The sequence below is a fragment of the Vespa crabro genome, chromosome 11 (assembly GCF_910589235.1).
Source record: "Vespa crabro chromosome 11, iyVesCrab1.2, whole genome shotgun sequence".
Lineage (NCBI taxonomy): Eukaryota > Metazoa > Arthropoda > Insecta > Hymenoptera > Vespidae > Vespa > Vespa crabro.
The window spans coordinates 4,795,792-4,815,791 of record NC_060965.1 but is presented as its reverse complement, the minus strand read 5'-3'; the positions used below and the strand labels follow the sequence as shown (position 1 = coordinate 4,815,791).

At 28.6% G+C, this 20,000-nt stretch overlaps 2 protein-coding genes across 8 annotated transcripts in view; both read right to left on the bottom strand.

Moving 5' to 3' along the window:
* Window positions 1–6,567: 6,567 nt before the first annotated feature.
* LOC124428148 (odorant receptor 85c-like) lies at window positions 6,568–11,696 on the bottom strand. The gene is made up of 5 exons (XM_046971885.1): window positions 11,314–11,696; window positions 10,410–10,998; window positions 9,322–9,426; window positions 8,576–8,734; window positions 6,568–6,659 (listed from the first exon to the last, which is right to left on the bottom strand). The coding sequence occupies exons 1-5, from the start codon at window positions 11,562–11,564 to the stop codon at window positions 6,594–6,596; spliced, it is 1,170 nt and encodes a 389-aa protein (XP_046827841.1). The 5' UTR covers window positions 11,565–11,696; the 3' UTR covers window positions 6,568–6,593.
* Window positions 11,697–13,265: 1,569 nt separating this feature from the next.
* LOC124428233 overlaps window positions 13,266–20,000 on the bottom strand; it is a 36,266-nt gene continuing 29,531 nt past the window's right edge. For all 7 annotated transcript variants that reach the window (XM_046972105.1, XM_046972106.1, XM_046972104.1 and 4 more), the window contains 3 exons: window positions 17,620–18,584; window positions 14,808–17,495; window positions 13,266–14,549 (listed from right to left, as the gene is read on the bottom strand). In XM_046972105.1, the coding sequence (XP_046828061.1) occupies window positions 14,283–14,549; window positions 14,808–17,495; window positions 17,620–18,584 (3,920 nt within the window). In that variant the 3' untranslated portion in view covers window positions 13,266–14,282. The remainder of the gene's footprint in view (window positions 14,550–14,807; window positions 17,496–17,619; window positions 18,585–20,000) is intronic.

Here is a 20,000-nt window from a genome sequence, read left to right as displayed (position 1 = left end):
CGAATTATTTAAAGAAAGCACGTGAGCACAGATTCCTTCTTCTTTTTCGTTTTTTTTTACTCTTCTTCGATACATTCAGTTCGATCTTTCGATCTCGTGCGATCCACGAAATGACCACCCGACGTGGCAATTAAATGCAGAACAACTTTTACAAGTTTAACAAACCTCCATGAATATTGCCATGGGGTTTCTCTTCTTTCACTCTTGTAGAAACGGTATATTTGGTGAACGGTTTGACTACCCAGTTGGTAATTAATGGTTAATCGTTCACAATCTTTCCTTTTAACGGAAGCCCATGCTTCGATGTAACCTCGACGAACTTTATACATTAATATCATTTTAGAGTCCTCTCCAAACTAAGGTATTTTTTTATTTTTTTTTTCTTTATGTTCCCTTTTTTTCCTTACGTATTTTTTTCTGTTTTTTTTTTTTTTTTTTTTTGTAGTAAGCAATCGAACGATTAAATATTTAGATTTAGAATATATGTTTCGTATCACTTACTATCAAAATTTAAGAAATTTTTATTAAATTTATGATTTTTATATTTTTTTTAGATCGTATCATAACATAATAATTTTAAATTATATTTATACGATTGAAGAATTTATACTTAATATATACATGTATATCATATATATTATATAGATATATTATGTGTTATATATGTTATATAAATTTATAGATAATTAAATAACTAACATTAGAGAAAATTAAAATTTAGACGTAAGAGTTTCGTGTTCTTTTAAATTGTACTATCACAAAGTATTTTATATTGTATTAGTACGATTTAGAAATACACTAATACGACTAAATATATATGTATGTATATATATATTTATAGTTGTATTAGTGTATATATATATATATATATATATATATATATATATATATATATATATATATAATAAAAATCTTATATAATATCAAATTATTAAACAATATAATAAAAAAGAAAATTTGTAGATAATACAATAAAAATTAATAAAAGAAACTTAATTTTTTTAATCCTAACAAAATGAAACCAAAAAAAAGAAAAATATTGTTATTACAATTGTTTTAAGTTCTTATCAACGATATGATATAATTAGTTACACTATAGGAACGAAGGGATTGACCGTTAAGACCTCTTCGTATCGTTATTAGCATAATTTAGTCGAGTGGTAGCCTAATGGAACGAAAGGTAACGCTCATATCTTTCCTTATAAATTACGTAAAGAAAGGTAGGACGCGGTTTGAAAACGTTTTTCGACCAATTAAAAGGGAACATTTTTATTTGAAATATTCACTTTTAATATTTTTTTTTCTTTTTTTTTTTAGTTTTTATCCTTTTCTTCTTTTTTTTTTTTTTTTTTTTTTTCTTTAGTCATATACAAAGTAAAAACAAACGAAATATTATACAACTTATCATGGGATAATATCGTTGCGATTAAGCGATGTTAATTGAGATTTTTGATTACTGTAATTGTTTTCCCTTCGTTACGTAATATTATTAGTTTGCGAAAGTCGAAAGAAAAAAACCAAACAGCCGAAATATCACGAGGAACGAGAAGTTACTTGAAGAAAAAAATATCTGCGAGCTCGTTCTCTCAGCACGACGGATTTATATCTTTGGATAGATGAAATGCGTGAGATAAGGAAAGAAAGAAAGGAAGGAATAAAGAAAGAAAGAAAGAAAAAAAGAAAGAAAAAGTGAAAAAGAATAAGGAAAAGAAAAGAAGAAAAAGAAGAAGAAGAAGAAGAAGAAGGAAAAGAAATGAAAGAATGCTCTTACTCTGCCTGGTCGTGTTTCCATCACGAAAGATAAGGGACCGTTATGAGAGAGGACCACCTTCTTTCGTCCTTTACAAGTTATATCCTTCCTTATATGATGCAAGGTGCAACGAAGAAAATTCACGATCAATCGATCAAAACACAAGCTCTAAGCTTAATTCTTTTATCTGTCCCCATTGAAATCAAGAGTTTTGTTTATGAAGAAATCATATATAACGAATCGATTATGAATTAATATAAGATCTTCATTTGAATGTATTAAAGAAGAAAAAAGAGAAAAAAAAAAGAAAAAAAGAATTATATCATCATGTAAAAATCTAATTGGATAATCCTTTTTTTTTTTAGCTTAAGTACGCATTACAATGAATACCTTCATTTGTATTATTGTATAAAAAATAAATTAATCTTGTTTCTCTTCTTTTTATTTAGATATTATTACAATAAAACATACTTATGATACGAGAATCTAAATATAATTACACTAAATAATCAATTAACTCTTGCTTTGAATTAATATATATGTATATATAAAGATTATATATATATTAGAAATTACATAAAATATATATTATATTTATTTGTTTTTTCTTGTATGTATTTCAAATTAATATAAATATTTATATGTATTATAATATAATAAATATATATATACATATTAAAATAAATATTCAATTAACTATTAATATAATAATAATAATAATAATAATAATAATAATAATAATAATAATAAAAAGAAAAAGAAAAGAATTATATAATAAGAAGAAAAATTCAGATATTTCAATGAAACTTATTAAATGTATTAATTCACGAATTATTATCAATAGTTATGTTAAAAGATAAGAGAACAGAAGGATAGACAGAATATATTCCATATACTAGGATATTAAAAGATATATGTGGAGGGTAGAGGTGAGGAGAGGTAAGCTAAGAGTAGGGGTAGGTGGGCGGGGAGGGAGAAGAGGGAAAGGAAAAGATCGTTGCTCGTTCGTTGTACTCAGGCTGATCTGTCTGGTGCTTCGTTGTTGCCTTGGCTTCCTAGACAGATGGTCGCTTGGCCACATGTTACCTAACTGTAGGCAGTCTTTAAGTGCCATTGCCTTTACCGGTATCGTCACTCTCTCCTCTTCCTCTCAACGTTCGACAATACAACAGATAATACCTAGCTGACTTCACTAAAATACATATGTCATAAGTATATTAGCTTTTTTCAAGATCTATTGAATCGCAAAGGAATACTGAACTGTTATAAGTCCTTAGAATGATCATCGATTTTCAAACTCTACAATTCGTTCTAATATTCTATTCAATCTATTATATCCTATATGTGTGTATATATGTGTATGTGTGTATCTATAATGAGATTCCATTACATATTTGATATGAATAATTAGTTATTAAACATTTTGCTTCATTAGATTTTATAGATATATTAAAAAGTTAGAAGTTGATTTTTTATTTGATTTTTTGATTTTTCTTGATTTTTATTGTTTTTATTATCGTTCAAATATACTCGATTAATACCTAATAATGATAACATATTTTATATTGATAATTAGGTATTAATTATTTTGATTTTGAAAAAATATTAAAATGCTTAAGAGCTGTTAAAATGAGAATACATTTTCAGGTGATACAATTATATTTTAGTATTTTATTAAATATATTAGATTTGTCTGGTGGTAATATAATAAATATTCTATATTAATAGTTAATTATTATGTAATACATATATATATATATATATATATATATATATATATATCAGCTAACGTATATATTATATGTATCTAATAATGTAATTATATATTTATAGTTAATTATAAAAACGTTACATTTATTAATGAAATATAATTTAAATATGATATATATATAATAATAATAAAATAATTATAATATCAATAATATTTTATTTACATATAAAAAGAACAATTATTACTTCATGGTTCATATATTAATTCAAAGCAATATCGATGATGATATGTATCTGCCATAAAAAAAAAAGAGAATAGAAAATAGAAGAAGAAAGTAAAAAGTAAAGAAGAAGAAATATAAAATGAAAAAAAAAAAAACGAAAGGAAAATTATTACATTGGGATGATCACGAAGTCGTTTGTCAAAGTGTATTTCATCCTTATATACATGTATACATACATATATATATATATATATACATATTATACCTATATCGTTATTCTAATCTTATCCTAAATATTCATATACAGAAAGAGAATGTGAGAGAAAGAGAGAAAGAAAGAATTTTTCATGTCGGTCACGCGATTTCTCTCGGTCGCGACGTTGGTCGAGATCTTCGGGGGTCTTAGCAACGATGTGAATCCACTTGAGAAACAATGTGACACGATCCATTAATCTTGTACGATAAAAGCAAGCAAGCAAGCAAGTAAGCAAGCAAGCTAGAGAAGCTATCGCGGTCAATTAAATCTTCTACGTGCCTCGCGTGTTTCGATCTCAAGGTAAAGGAAATCCGATTAAATATCGTTCGAAGAACAACCTTTCTTCTATAATGTTCTATGATACATATGTATATATATATATATATATATATATATATATATATATATATATATATACATTCATATATACATATGTATATATAAAACAGTTTTTCGGACTCATGTAATTTTAATTGACTCGAATTCTAAAGATATCTTTACTCAAAGGCTTATGTTTCATCCACAAAAGGAAAATGATCTTATCTAGATCAAAAGAGAGAGAGAGAGAGAGAGAGAGAGAGAGAGAGAACTTATTTCGATTTATAAGTCATACTTAAAATAGACTTCGTCCGAAGTTGTTTATCACGAATGAACCTTATCTGAAGTTAACGCTGTCAGAATCTACAATCATTTATTAACTTCTTTATGATTCTACTATAACAGTTACAAGACACCAAGTGAAATCGTTATCATGTTCAAATCGACCTCGTTGAATCGTAAGAATCGCATTATTTTCACTTTCAATCGTTCATAGTAAAATCCTTGTACATATTTTTGAACTAAATGCATATTTTAATTGACGTTATTATTGTTAGTCGATTTTTTGAAACTAATCCTACTGTATCTCTTCGATGTTCTTAACATCTCAAAATGATATCTTAAAATCATTATTATTCTAATTTAATTATTTACGATATGTCAGATAATTCGATAAAATTGTAAAGATAGTTTTTTCTTTCTTTTTTTTTTTTAAGACTATCTTAGAATCAGCAGCTTATAAAATAATGCTATTATATTAATAATAAAAACAAATTAAATTTATTAATTTATTAATGTTAATTATCATTCGTAATTTTAGACGATGTTATTTGAAAACTTTGTATTAAATATTGATGAGAAAACGATAATACTTTCAAAAATTATTCTGTAAATAAGTAAATTTGAATGCCGATTTGAATCTTTATATATGATAATTAAAAAAAAAAAAAAATTAAATTGAAAGAAATTACATTTTTTTTCTCTTCAAACTCATTACTTAAGAAATTCTGCTCCAAAACACTCATCCACGTTATAAATTGATCTTGTGATAGATTGATTCATAATATATTAAAAAAGAAATGGATAAATACAATATTGCAATAAATCCACAACATAATAAATAAAGTTAACATAATGTGATCATAATGATGATCTGAGGAAAAGAAAAATATAATAAAATGATTATTTTATTTGTTGTAATAAAATATTGTAAAATGATCGATTTAATTAAAATTAAACAAAAAAATTTAATTATCTTTATACTATCTCTCTCTCTCTCTCGCTCTTACTCTCTTTTTCTCTCTCTTATAAATGTAATAATAAACATATTACAAATACAATATTAAATGAATTACAATCGAATTAAATAATTAAGATTAAAAATGTTCTGTATAATGATTTGTATAAAAATGATTTGTATATTGTAACAGTTGGTACATTAGAAATGATATTGTTAATTACTTATAATTACGAGGAGGACGAAATTGTCAGTAAATAAGAAATTTAAAATGGTTGTGACATCACCAATGCTAATTCACCACGAAACTAAACAAAGAAGGTCATTGTCCCCTTTCATATTGGGTGCCAACAAAATAATTATTCTTGAATTTTTTTTCACACACATACACACACACACATACACACACACACACACACATATATATATATATATAGATTAGAAAAAAGAATATAATATAAAGTATCAGAGCATTCAAATCGTCGAAAGTATCAATTATCGAAGTAATTAATATCGTTCGTTATTGTCTAATTAAATAACTTAGACAAAAATAAAAATTCCCGTTTTATATACCTACATACATATATGTAGTTCTACTCTACTTGAGTGAGTCAAAAAATATATAATTAATAAATCGAATAAAAGAAAAAAAAATCAATATCTTTATTTATCATAAATCTATTTTGTATATATTTTAAAGAAGAAAAAAAAAATAATATTTTGTCACATCTTTATCCTTCCTCCTCCTCCTCCTCCTCCTCCTTCTTCTTCTCCTATAAACATTTAATATAATTTAATATAATAACATATAATAATTTTTGATACGTTCTTATGAGCTCGGTAATGTTTAAGAATCGAATATATATAAACGCACATATGCATATAAAATTTCAATCGATTTTCATTTAAAATTAGAACGAGACATTCGAATTCACTAAGACAATCGAATAAAAATTTTAATTTTATATTTATTATACTACATATATATATATATATATCCACGTTTTATTACAATACGTGAATAAAATTAAATTATTCTCACTATAATAAATTGTCATTGATCATGATTTGAATAGAATCCAAATGCTGATGATAAAATTATCCATCGTCTTCCAAATGCATGCTATTCAGTAGAGCGAAGAAGGAGTACGATCCTTTCATTATCTAGAAACATAAATCGGTTTCATTCACATTATTATCGCACTTGTATCATGATCACGATTAATGTAAAACATAATTAATAATCCAAAATAATGTATATATATATATATATATATATATATATATATATATATATATATATATAAATTGAGTGTCCAGAATATATTTTATAATATTTTATGATGTAAGAGAATTTATAATTAAAAAAAAAAAAAAGAAATGGAAAGATCTTTTTCTTTATTTTTATATTATCATTAATTCATTTAATATCAATTTCATTATTCGATATAAATTTTATTAAATAAAAGTATATCAATATTGCATTGATTATAATGATTCTAAGAGAGAAAAATTATTACAATTGAAATAGAGACACGGTATATCTTTTTATTATTTTTTATATATTATTAATTTTTTACAACCTTTAACTTCATTATTCCATATAATGACTATTATTGATATAATTTGATTCTTTTACCATTTAATCGAAATAATTTATATATCGATATATTATTATTGATATAATATAATTATTAAATTATATAATTCTTCTCTTTTTATTTATTTAAAATAACAAAATAACATATCGAATCACGAGAGATTTAATTTAACTCATGTCAGAGTTTTAGTTTGAACTATAGCTCGTTCAGTTAGTCCATTGGTTCTGATCGAATAGTGTGTCACTGATCCCAGTAGGGTCAAAGCGTGTGGATAGAAACGAAGATGCATACTTTCGATAAAGAGAAAGAAAAATCTGCAGAGTGAATTCCTTTTAAAGTTGTTCACCACCTTTCCCTTGTAGCATTTGTAATTTCAACGACAGATTATGAACAAAATATGAACTACAAGTGCAACAGAAGAAAAGTGTCACTAGATCCCTATGTCTATCGTATCGGTGCATAAATTATACCCCTTTCACGCGTAAACTATTAATCGACTTAATGTTGGTTAGAATATTAGTGTTAGTAGGCTGAACTTACACTTTTTAGTTTCCTATATTTACATTGACCTAACTTGATATCTTTAATAGACATTAGAGAGTTTAGATTGGGTTATATTGTAAGTACTTTGCTCGTTTAAATATACTTTCTTTCTTTGTGATAAATTACCATCGTCATATATAATGTATAATATATTTAACTACAGTACATTTCTTCATCTTCTTTTGCTTATTCTTCTTATCATTATTATTATTAGAGTATATTATTAATAGTAGTAACATTATTATTAGTAGTAACAGTAATGATATAAAGTACATTAGTCCTACGGATTAAAAATACGAAAAAATAAATAAAATGGCGCTGGGTGTTCTACTTTGTGAATAATGTGAAAACGAATTCATTTATGATTTTTATTAATATAATGTATGATATATGAATATTTCATTAATTATTATTATATTGCGTTTGAAATGAATCAAAAAATTCGGACATTAATTTACGCACACAAACGAACAGGTAATCGAATTGTTCACAGAAACAATACACGCACACAATTCAAGCATGTATATGAAAGTTAGTAGTGGGGATAAGAGCTTCGCCTCTTTTACCGCAGATTTCAAGAGGCGCCACTGTACGAAATTTATTTTCTGACGGAAATTGTCGAAAACCATGTTTATGCCAATAAATGATTCAGATAATAAATGATCATTGATTTTTATGACAAAAGATTTCATTTCAAACATGAAGATTTAAATGAGGACTCGGCTTTTTCAAATTTTTAAGAAAGCTTTGGTTCAAAAAAAAAAAAATGGATCAAAAAGTGTTATTTTTGTTTCAGAAAAATGTATGAATATAAAAAAGATCTTTTTTTTTTAATTTGAAAGAAAGTGGATTCTTTGTTGGGGCAAACCATTATAAAACCAGGTATAGTGAACAGCCTTAAAAGGGAAAAAAATACTCTCATCATTTTCTACTTACAGCGATAAATGTCTCCAAAGATAATGTATAAAATTTGCCGGCTTTCAATCTCAATGGTTTTTGAGAAAACATGAAGGAGAATATTAATAAATTTGCAATACGATCGAGTGGTTGATTATGCCATTGAGAAAGCCATTGTGCTTCGACCAATGAGGAACTCTGTAAAATATATAAATAATTATTGGAATAAATCGATAAAAATAAAATGCAAAAAAAATGATACTCCAATATTTATAGTATATGCATATATTCTAATTTGATATTGTTTATGCGATTTATTTTTTAGAGATTCGTAAAAAAAAATAAATATTGTATGTTATTTAAATATCGAAATAAAAATAATGGAAAATATAGAAAAATAATTCATCCTGTAGATTGAGGAACGTATATTACGTACTGTATGACAGGTTAGCATTCTGCAGGCGTTTAATTTTTTTTCTTTTTAATATTAAAATATTTATCTATAGGATTTCGTATATTTTTCTTAACATCATTGTTTTAATACGATTACTTTTATTCTTGTTCCTTCGAATTTTATTATTTGTTTAACGATAAAATTTGCAATATTATATTAATAATATAATAATTAAATATCTACTAACATTTTTTTCTATTTCTTCTTTACAATTTTCATAACTTAAGCTATCTCTTTCGTTTTTTTTTTGATACTTATTTTAATAATTAACAATGTATACATACACACCCACACACACACACACATACATATTAGTAAATTAAGAACTTACATGGGTTATCACTTCGTTTCCTATCCAACATATGTAAAGAAGCTGACTAACTGCAGCACCTAAGTAAATTGAATATTTCCACAAATTTGAATCTTGTCCAGAGACCTATTAGAAAATTCCCCACCCCACCAGCCCCCACCCCCAAAAAAAAAGAAAAAAGAAATATTTATAAAAATGCTATATGTATAAAAATTGTTAAGGATTATATAGAGTGCGGCAGAGATGTAGAAGGGACGATTATAAAAGGTCAAAAAACTCTTCGAAATATTTTATTTAAAAAAAAAAAAAAAAGATAATAATAATAATAAATGTATCATTTTAATGTAGAGAAATAAAAAAAAAAGGTATTTTATTATTTGAAGAGGACATCTTGAATGTGACCTCTGTCTCTCCACTAAGATTCCTTCAATCTTAAAAGCATTATTACTCGTATTTCATCGGACAGGAGCGTACACAATTTCTATCCGAAATGTTTAATGTAACTGCATGACTGCATTCTCTGGCGTACGTAAATGCATTTCTTTCTTCTTCTTCTTCATTTTTTTTTTTTTTTTTTACATGGAGACGTTTCTACTTTTTTTCCAGTCCAGAACCAGTTCCTTCAAAGTTCTTAATCCATGTTTTAATGGCACGACCAGACGTCACTGGATTATTACGGTTGACGTTGAACTTGCGGCGAAATAACCGTTTAATGGCCACGATACAATCATCATTTTTATAATATATTTTAACGGCGAATACACGTTATGGATCGTTCCACTGGTTTATGTTTAGTAAATCCTATGATACTGACAACATTACGTAAGTAATCGAATTACATTCTACCCCAATTGTAATCAAGAAAATCGATTTTTATAATCGTCCGTTTCTTTGCCGCACTTCGTACAAAATAAAATCTAATAAATTTTTCAAGTAATTTTTTAAGTAATGTTTATATATATATACTTTTTTTTTCAATTTTCTTGAAACTTGCTAGTGAAAATTTATCTATTATTCTAACCAATTTGAAAATTATATATATATATATATATAATCAAGTTAACAAGTTAAGTATTGATATATTTATTGATTGTTTCTTTGTAAATTACCACAATAGCTTGAAATCCAGTTAGGCATATCATCGAAGTACTTGAAAACATTTGAACCAACATGCTAGAATTAAATAAATCATTCAAGTCATCGATCATGTTCACCAATCGTTGATGATGTCGAATGTATTGTTCAAAGAGTTCTTCGAATCGATTGTATCGAGGTCCTTTCCTTTGGATCATTATCGATCGATCTCTTTCGATTATATTATCATCGTTCTTATCAATAAAATGTCTGATCTCTGTTGTTGAACAATATTGAAAATTCATACTCAATATTTCTAATTGTAAGAGGATCAAATTACAAATAGATACTATTATTGTATCAATCGCTAAAATTGCAGTTACGCCAAAAAATATGCTACAAGCTTCTACAACAAAGCCAATTTCGTGTCCTGGTGATGTCTTGGTATCGAAAGGATAACGTGCTCTTATCGGTAAATTTCCACCTTCTGTCGGTGTAACAAATATCAATGCGATTACCAAAAGATAACCCAATGAACAAAAACTATAAAATGGTATTTTATCTCGCCATAGATAATATTTTAATTTTTCTGCAAAGTTGACTTCTATAAATAAAAACAAATCACTTAATTAAGTTAAATTGTAAAAATCTATTTAAATTCAAATATATATATATATATATAATAAATTTATATAAAATAATATATTTATATTTATATCTTTGTTATTTGTATATAATTTATATTATTCTTACACACTTACATACATATATATATATATATTATAAAAAGTTATTTTATATAAATATTTTTTTCTTAAAATAAATTTTTTTTTTTATATAAATTATCTTTCATACGTATATTTATTGCATACATTTCATTCATTTAATATATACAAAAATGTAGTTATACCCATTTTCATGATTGCTACATAAAAATTTCAAGTAATTATTTTGACATTATATATATTATTGCAATTATAATATTTACCAGACAATTGACAAAGTTCCTCGCAAGAGTTCAACGTCTCATCGCTCAGTCGAGCAATTCTATCACGTGTGAATTGACAATTGATCACGTTAAAAAGTACTACAGTGATTCCAGCAAATATACAACCATCGTCTGTCACTATCGATAGATCGTCAAACATCATACAAATATCAGCGAAAAGAGTTATCGTAAATATTATCATTGTACTAATTGCGATTTTGTTGTAAATATAATAAACACATTTCAAGAAAGATGAAGTATTCGTATCAAGAGTCCATAAGCCAACCCATCTGTGTTATATCAATTATGATAAGATTTTTTTTTTATATATATACATATATATATATATATATAAGAAATATATTTATATAATTATTATTATACAAAACTTATGAAAATATTGTTATATAAATATCGTCGTATAATTCATTAAAAAGAAATTAAACAAACTTATGTATATTCATAATAATCTAGAAATTTTTTACGCGCGTATAATTTTCTTTATTTTTTTTTTCTTTTTCTTTTTCTTTTTCTTTTTTTACTCACTTGAGCATATTGATACTGAGAATTCTTAATTCATAATGTTGATTTATCCAGACATATGACGAATCCTTCTTCGACTTCGTATGCATTTTGCTTAACCACTTATGACTCGTGTATTTTTGCAAACGTCACGAAGAAACTTTTGTTTGTCTCTAGTCGTACATTATCCTCTTACGAATTGGATATTTTTCTTGAAAATGTTAGCCTTATTAGTAGGCATTACTCACTAGCCTCTAGTATTTTCTATCTATGTCTTTTAAGATAATTGAAGATAAAAGCTGTCATAACTGCATGGATATTTTGTCTGATTATAGAGTAGACGATAGGAGCATATGTCATAGGATATTTCTACCGACGGACTATGTAGCTGGCAGTACGTTCTGTGAGATTGTTGTGACTAAATCCAAATTGTTCGGTGTTGAAATAGAAAAAAAAATATTAAAAATAAAAGAATAAAACAAAAAAAAAAAGAAATCATGCAGATAAATCATAATTTTGAATTTTCCTGTAAAAATGAAATTATTAGTTATAAGATAGTGACAATGAAATATCAAAATCTTTTTCAATACATTTCTAAAAGAAGGCAATGTAGGTATAACAGTGAAATAATATTACACGATTTTTTTCTTTTTATATATATATATAAAAAATTAAACATCGATTAACATTACATATGCTATAATATCGTTTATCTCATCTTTGGATATTTACATTATACAATATTCTATCTCAAAGGTCATGTGTATATTATAATATTTATATTCTTCAAATTTCTATCTCGAGTCTTCAGCGTAAAACTAGAAATTAAATAATTATTATTAATAATATATTTATAAAATATCGTGTTAGGAAAAACAAAACAAAAACAAAAAAAAAAAAAAGAAAAAGAGAGAAATGATTTGGCTCGATCGATAAATAGAAATCTGTAATTTTCTGATAACTCTGCAAACGATATAACGCGTCTCACATTTACAAAAATAACAAAGAAGTATTTGCATGGTATCGAGTTTCGTCGAAATTTCATTTTTACAAAAATAAAGGAAAAAAGAAAAGAAAAAAAAAGAAGAAAAAAGGAAAAAAAAGCCTATAGTCGTATCTAACCGAAAATCTAATCAAAATTTTTTTTTAAACTCAATGGATATATCTACGGTAAGAAGAAAGAAAGAAAAGAGGAAACATTAACATTTATTAACGTTAATACACGTCGTTGTTAAGCTACAAAATAAGATAGAGATATAAAGTGGAAAAAAAAAACAAAGGAATGAAGAAAGGAACGAAGAAAAAAAAAAAAGACGAGAAAAAGAGAGAAGACGAAATGAAGGAATGAAAGAAAGAAAGAAAGAAAAGAAAAGAAAGAAAAAAAAGAAAGAAAAAAACAATTTTTGTTATTTAGCAATAATATCACCTATAAATAATAAGTACATACAAAACATCGTGCTTCAAAGGGAAGTAGGAGAGATGGACGAGGAGATAGAGGAAAGAAGTAGGGGGTTTAGGAAAAGAAAACGGGGAGTATAAAAAGTGGGTGGAAATGTAGGGGAGGGGGGGCAGCAGTATAAATTGCACTCCATTAATCACATTTACAAAAAAAAAAAAAAAAAACTGGCACGCTTCGAATCGAAAACTTATTACATAATTAATTGTCCATCTTTCTTCGCTTTTGTTCATTTTGTTCTCTTCTTGTTGATTTCCTTTTTTTCTTGTCTTTGTCTTTCTTTTTCCTTTTTCTTTTTTTCTCTTCTCCATTACTATTATTATTTTTCTTTTTCTAGCAGTGCCAGTACCAACGCACAACTATGACGTTATATAATCGTCATCTAATCCTCTTGTTCATCGACACATTGGAAGTTTTTCGTTTCGTTAGAAAGACGATGATTTTTAATCTAACATATTCCATACTTCCAAGAGCATAAATTTAACCGATTAGTTAAATATCTCGGTTGATATATATATATATATATATATATATATATATATCATCTATATTTACAAAAAAATTACACGTACTCCTTAATCGCATTATATCGTCGTTTTTCTTCTGATATCTGTATAAAGAAAAGAGAGAAAAAAAAAAAAAAGAAAAAAATACCCATATACATAATACCATGAAACAATACATTCAAACATCATCAACACACGTTCATTTGATAATTTCGAACGAATTCTATACACTTTGTTATTAATATCATCGACGTTTCTCATTGTGCAGTCTTTATAGATCAGAAATTCAACATTTCTTATAATCAGATATGTACGACGAATAAAATGTTTCGATAAATGTTTTATAGTCCTTCGTCTTCGTATTTCAGATTCGTTTTTAAATGTGAAAACGAAAAAAAAAAAAAAGAAAAAGAAAAAGAAAGAACTTTTGGAAACTTCAGCCTATAAATTGCGAAAGATCGGGTAATTTGAAACCGTTGAATGTAAATGGCGTTGGTAAACTCCTGAGATTATTTCTGACAGGTCCAAAACTAGGAAAACTGCTAGGCGTTGTAAATTGCGGAATATTTCTCGAAGACGTTTCGGCGGCAGCTAAAATGAAACCGCATTGTGCCGTACATACGTCATCTCTTAAGATTGCTTCGCGGGATGCTTCGCGTAATAGTTGATTACAATCGGTAACTCGTAGAGATGCGCATTGTGTCTGAAAACAAAAAATATAAAATATAAATATGGATTCAATAATAATTCCAATTAATATATTTAATGATTCGATCGATTAAATCGAAGTTTAATAAATCTATTAAATACGATTGATGTTTTTTTATCAACTTATTCACTTATTCGTATTATCCAATTTCGTACAAACAAGAACAAGAAAAAAAAAAGAAAAAAAAAAAAAAAGAAAAGAAAAGAAAAGAAAAGATCATTAATCCACGTTTCTATAAATAACACCACTTACACCTTCCATCGTACAAACGCAACTGGTACAAGGAGTAGGAAAACCAGAGTCACCAATGGCAACGTTCCTTCCACCTATTTGACACCCATGTCTTGTTTCTCGCCATGCAGAGAAATCCATATGTGGCATCGAGCTGCAAGGTACTCTAGGATTCAAGAAATTACTTGGCAAATCGAATGCTGCTCTCTGCATTTCTACGTGTTCGTCCATATTCTCACACATGACCTTTGACAATGTCGTCTTACGAATTTCTGCCAATTGATGTTCGGTAAATCGAATATTTGGATCATCGGTTTCGTACCAGAAACGATCGCATTTCCTTAATTGTCTGAATTGTATTGCTATTATGCATGCAAATGTTGGACCTACGAGACCTCCTTGAAGTGGCCTTTCACTCATTCCACCTGGGAATAAATCAATGTCATCGACAGAAGCATAGATTCGTTTCATACGTGCTATTACTTCCGGTGCCATCTCCCTTGACAGATCTTCAAAGGTTGTAGCTTTTTTTAAATTACAAAGTGCTCTGTATTGATTGTAAGACGGTATACCATGATCTCTAGCCCGATGAACATTAAGAGCAATCAAATCTACACCAGAATGTGGTATTCGACGATTTTCAAACAAATGATTGGTCACTTCCCCGGTTATAAATTGATCAAGAGTTTCCATAGGAGTTGCAACCAATCCACGTGTCATTTCATCGATCATACCTGATTGATAAAGCATATCAGGATTGAAGAATCCATCACGTAAAAGTATCGGAGGATCAACGTTCTGATAACTACGATCCATTCGTGGCAAATGTGGTCTTAATAAGGAATGACCTATTCTAAAAGCAGCAGTTGCAAATTCGTTCAAAACACTTGGATTACAAGTTGGCGAATACTCTTTGTAATAACCTTGCGGAAGTAATTTCAAGCCGTAGAGACTAACGGCATTCCATCCTAAAATTCTTGGTAAGAATTCGTTGTAAGTTAAATGTTGAAGCATAGCGCTGATAATACGTCGTGACTGTTGATACAATTTTTCACCGTCCCAATGTGAATTGATTTGTCTCAATCCCTCCATTATTCTGTTGTGTTCTCGTATCCACATAGTATGCATAACAGTTAAAGCAGGTTGTTCGGATGCTCTACCATCACCACCGATAAAACAATAAGTTGATCTTGCCTTGCATTCTGGATGCGTAGCCGATTGTGGTAATAAATCTTTACCACGATTAGTATTTGTTGTTATATTCATACGGCCATTAAAACCACGTAAAATGTTTGCTATGCAATTGTTCTCGCCATATACAACCGAGCCATCCAAGTAAGCTGTGTTTTGATTCACCTGTTCTCTAGGACCTAAATGTTGTTGACCGGGTAATGACCTCATCGATGGAAAACACATTCGTGCGCCAGACGTGACATTTACCGTTGGATAAAAATGATCACCCGGTGGTACAGGGAACGGATTGCATTCCGCGTGAACCGTTTGCGGAGAATCACATGATCTACAACTTGGTATAGACTCTGCGAAACCCTTGTGAATCGGTGTCATAGTTAAATCGTGATCAAGAAACTGAGCAAACTGCATAACCATTAGAGTATATCTGTTATGAAGGTTCGAGATATCTGGATGAATCACTGTTGATACTACTCTTGGATTAGGTAAGGGAACACCTGTTACAGATCTACTTCTTGGCTTGGATACACCATCTTCGTAGACCGGTGGTAACAATCTAGCGAATGTGGTCAAGGATTGACCTAGATTTGGATTACGAAGATTATTACAGTGTCCTGACAATGTTCTGTATGGTGTGGTTGGATCACAAGGATTATTATCAACCGGACATTCTACTTCCTCGTGATTCGTAGCCTTTTGTTGTGGTAAAAACCCAGAAATGTCAACGTTTTGAAGTATATCGGAAAAATCATTATTTGGAAACCCAAGAACGTTGTCTGTCGTATCAAAAATCTGTCGTTTTTTACGTCTAAGTCCATGTACTCCATTTAATATTTCGTTAGTTGCTAACTCATACATAATCGATGAGTTAGCTAATAACAAAGCGTCTTTGTTTGCTTTAGAAAAACTTGCAGCTGTACCAGCCGGTGATTTCGGATCAGCTATTCTTTGTTCCAACCAAGCATTGTATTCCAATTGTCTCCTTTCGATAAGATCTTGTTCAGCTTTTTTCACCGCCATTGCTATTAAATCCGGACTAATTTCAAAAGATAAATCAGGAACTGATTGAGTCGTTGTCATGTAATTATCTAAGACAGGAACAGGCAAAGATTCGTCTCTCCAAGCTGACAGATCCAATATCTCATACTGATTGCACTTAATTTTAGCATTTAGATAAGGATCTTGTTGTATGAATGCTTTAGGTTGTATCTTACGGATTTCACTATTCGCACAGAGAAGTCCAGCGAGCGAAACTTTACGAATCTCTGCCAATTGTGCCGACGTTAAACCCGACGGTGGAATATCGTTTTCATACCAAAATCTGTCCGAATATCTCATGTTAACAAACTGTTTCTTGAGAAGACAAGAGAACGTTGGGCCTACCGCCATTCCTTTCATTGGTATCTCTAATATTCCTCCAACCAAAAGATCCACGTCTTCTATCCTGGTATAAATAGACTCCAATAGTTTAACATTCTCCTGTTGTATAACTCGTCCGAGATCTTTGAAATTTTTAGGCTGTAAATATGAAAGAATAAACTCAAAAAAAAAAAAAACCAAAACAAACAAAAAAAGAAAAAAAATATTGTTAAATAATACCAAGATAATTCCAATTACGAAAGAAAAAATAAAGGAACTATACCTTACTGAGATTACCAGAACAGTATTCTACAAATTCAATATATCCAGGTACACCATGATCACGTGCAATATGAATAGATCTAGCAGCGGCGTCAAAGTTCGAATCGATCATAGAAATTCCAAGATTAAAACTAACATGATTAGCCAACTTAGTGACGTGATCTTCAAGACACATGCTTGAAGAACACGTATTCTGTTTGCGTAAAGAGGTCAAAATACGCAATGCGGCTAAAGCAACGGCGTCGTAAGTTCCTGCTTTGTTCGTTGACGAGTAACCATTAAAGAATCCATTGGTGGCCGGTCTTAACTCAGGATCGATCAAAGCTAACTCGCCTAAAATACTTGGTACGTATTCGTTTAACGTAATATGTTGTATTTGTGCTATTAACGCACGTCTTGCCTCGAGAAATAATTTCGTGTCATCCCAATGCTCATTCATTTCCCATAATCTTTCAGCTATTCGATTATGTTCATTCAACAAAGTTACGTAAAGATGTCCTAACGGGCTTGTATTCGTGTCGTTGCAAATCTCACAGGCTGATGGTTCCACCTTACCACGAACGTAACTCCTAACTTTGTGTAATTTATCATCGTTGCTTCCATAGATATTCGAACCGTCCAAATAACTGGACTCACTGTTCATTTGTTTTCTACCATCAAATTTACATTCGTCGATCGACAATGTCGGCACCGATCTCATGTAACTAATACATCTTCCTCCATTTTGATCATTGATCTCATAACACTCTGGATGTCGATCTTTGACCGAACAACAACGATGTTCGTCACGATCAACATGAATGGTCGAGGATATATCCTGAAGTATCAATTCAGACCATAAACCAGCAAAACTGGTCAATGCTTCGTGAGGTTCGTCAAATTTCAACGAACTTTTAATACCCTCAACCGTTTCCGTAGCTGATGGAAGACTATGACTGCTAAATGATTGTCGTGGACTTCCAATACCTAGAAAAAAAAAACAAAACAACGACAAGTCATGACGCTTTCACTTTTATACGGTGAAAAATGAGAAACGATTAGAAAGAACACGTGCGTCCTGTGTTGTGTTTTGTCTTTTCTATTTCTTTTTTTCTTTCTTTTTCTCTCTCTCTCTCTCACTTTTTTTTATTATTATCATTGTCTACGGGAATTCCTTCGTCATTGCTAAACTCTAGACTCTATTTTTCCTTTTTCCTTCCTTTTTTCTCTCTTTTTTTTTCTTTCTTTTCTTTACCTACGAACGAACTTTCGTATCCGTATTCGAACTTATAAGGTATATCTTATTTATTATTATTATTATTATTATTATTATTATTATTATTATTATTATTATTATTATCATTATTATTATCATTATTATTATTATTATTATTATTTTATCCAGAGATTTGTTAATGCGACAGGAGAAAAGAAATGTGTCTAATAAAAACTAAATTACGTAAATGTATTGGAAATTAAACGACCAGGATCGAACGTTTAATTAAGTACAAAAATATTCAATAAATTTGTAAATTATTTAAATAAATTCCCTTTCTTTTTCTTTTCCTTTTTTTTTGTTCTTTCCATATAAATCGAATTTAAAAAAAAAAAAAAAGGAAAAGAGAAAGAGAGAAAGAGAGAAAAAAAACAACCAATACATAAGTCCTACGTTTGAAATTTCTTTTATTAAAAGAGAAAAAAGAAAAGGAAAAAAAAAAGATAATTAAAAATAATTAAAATATATAAAATATAAAATTTAAAGAAAAAAATATTAAAAATGACAGAATGCTAATGAAAAAAAAGAAGGTCGTCGTTGTGCCTCACGCAAGATTCCGCATAGCTGTAACGTATTCGAGAAAGGAAAGTGAAAATTGGAACGCGTGTGCACACACACACACACACACACACATATATATATATACTTACACAGAGATAAACACATAAACATAGAGAGAAAGAGAGAGAGACGCATACACGCATACATATATGTAGACATATACAGATGTGGAGAAGCCAGTCGTTAAGACCCAAGAGTCACAAAGAGCCTGAATTCAGTTGAACATGGCCGAGCTCTGGGCCCGGCCCGATATCGGATTAGAAATGTGAGATTAGCATGCCGAAAGGCGCACGCGAATCGTTGAAATAGAGAGTTACTTCGTACAAGGCCGTTACGCCATTGTTCATATACTGTCGTCGCGATCCTACAAATAATTAAACGACTCATTAAACGCGACTCATTAAACGACCGGAGTCGTCTTTTCATTTCTTTCTCTTTTCTTTTTCAGAAATATTAATAATTTTATATATATATATATATATATATATATATATATATATATATATAAAATATTACATGTATTAATAATTTTACATATTAATAAAAATTATTACATATATTAAATT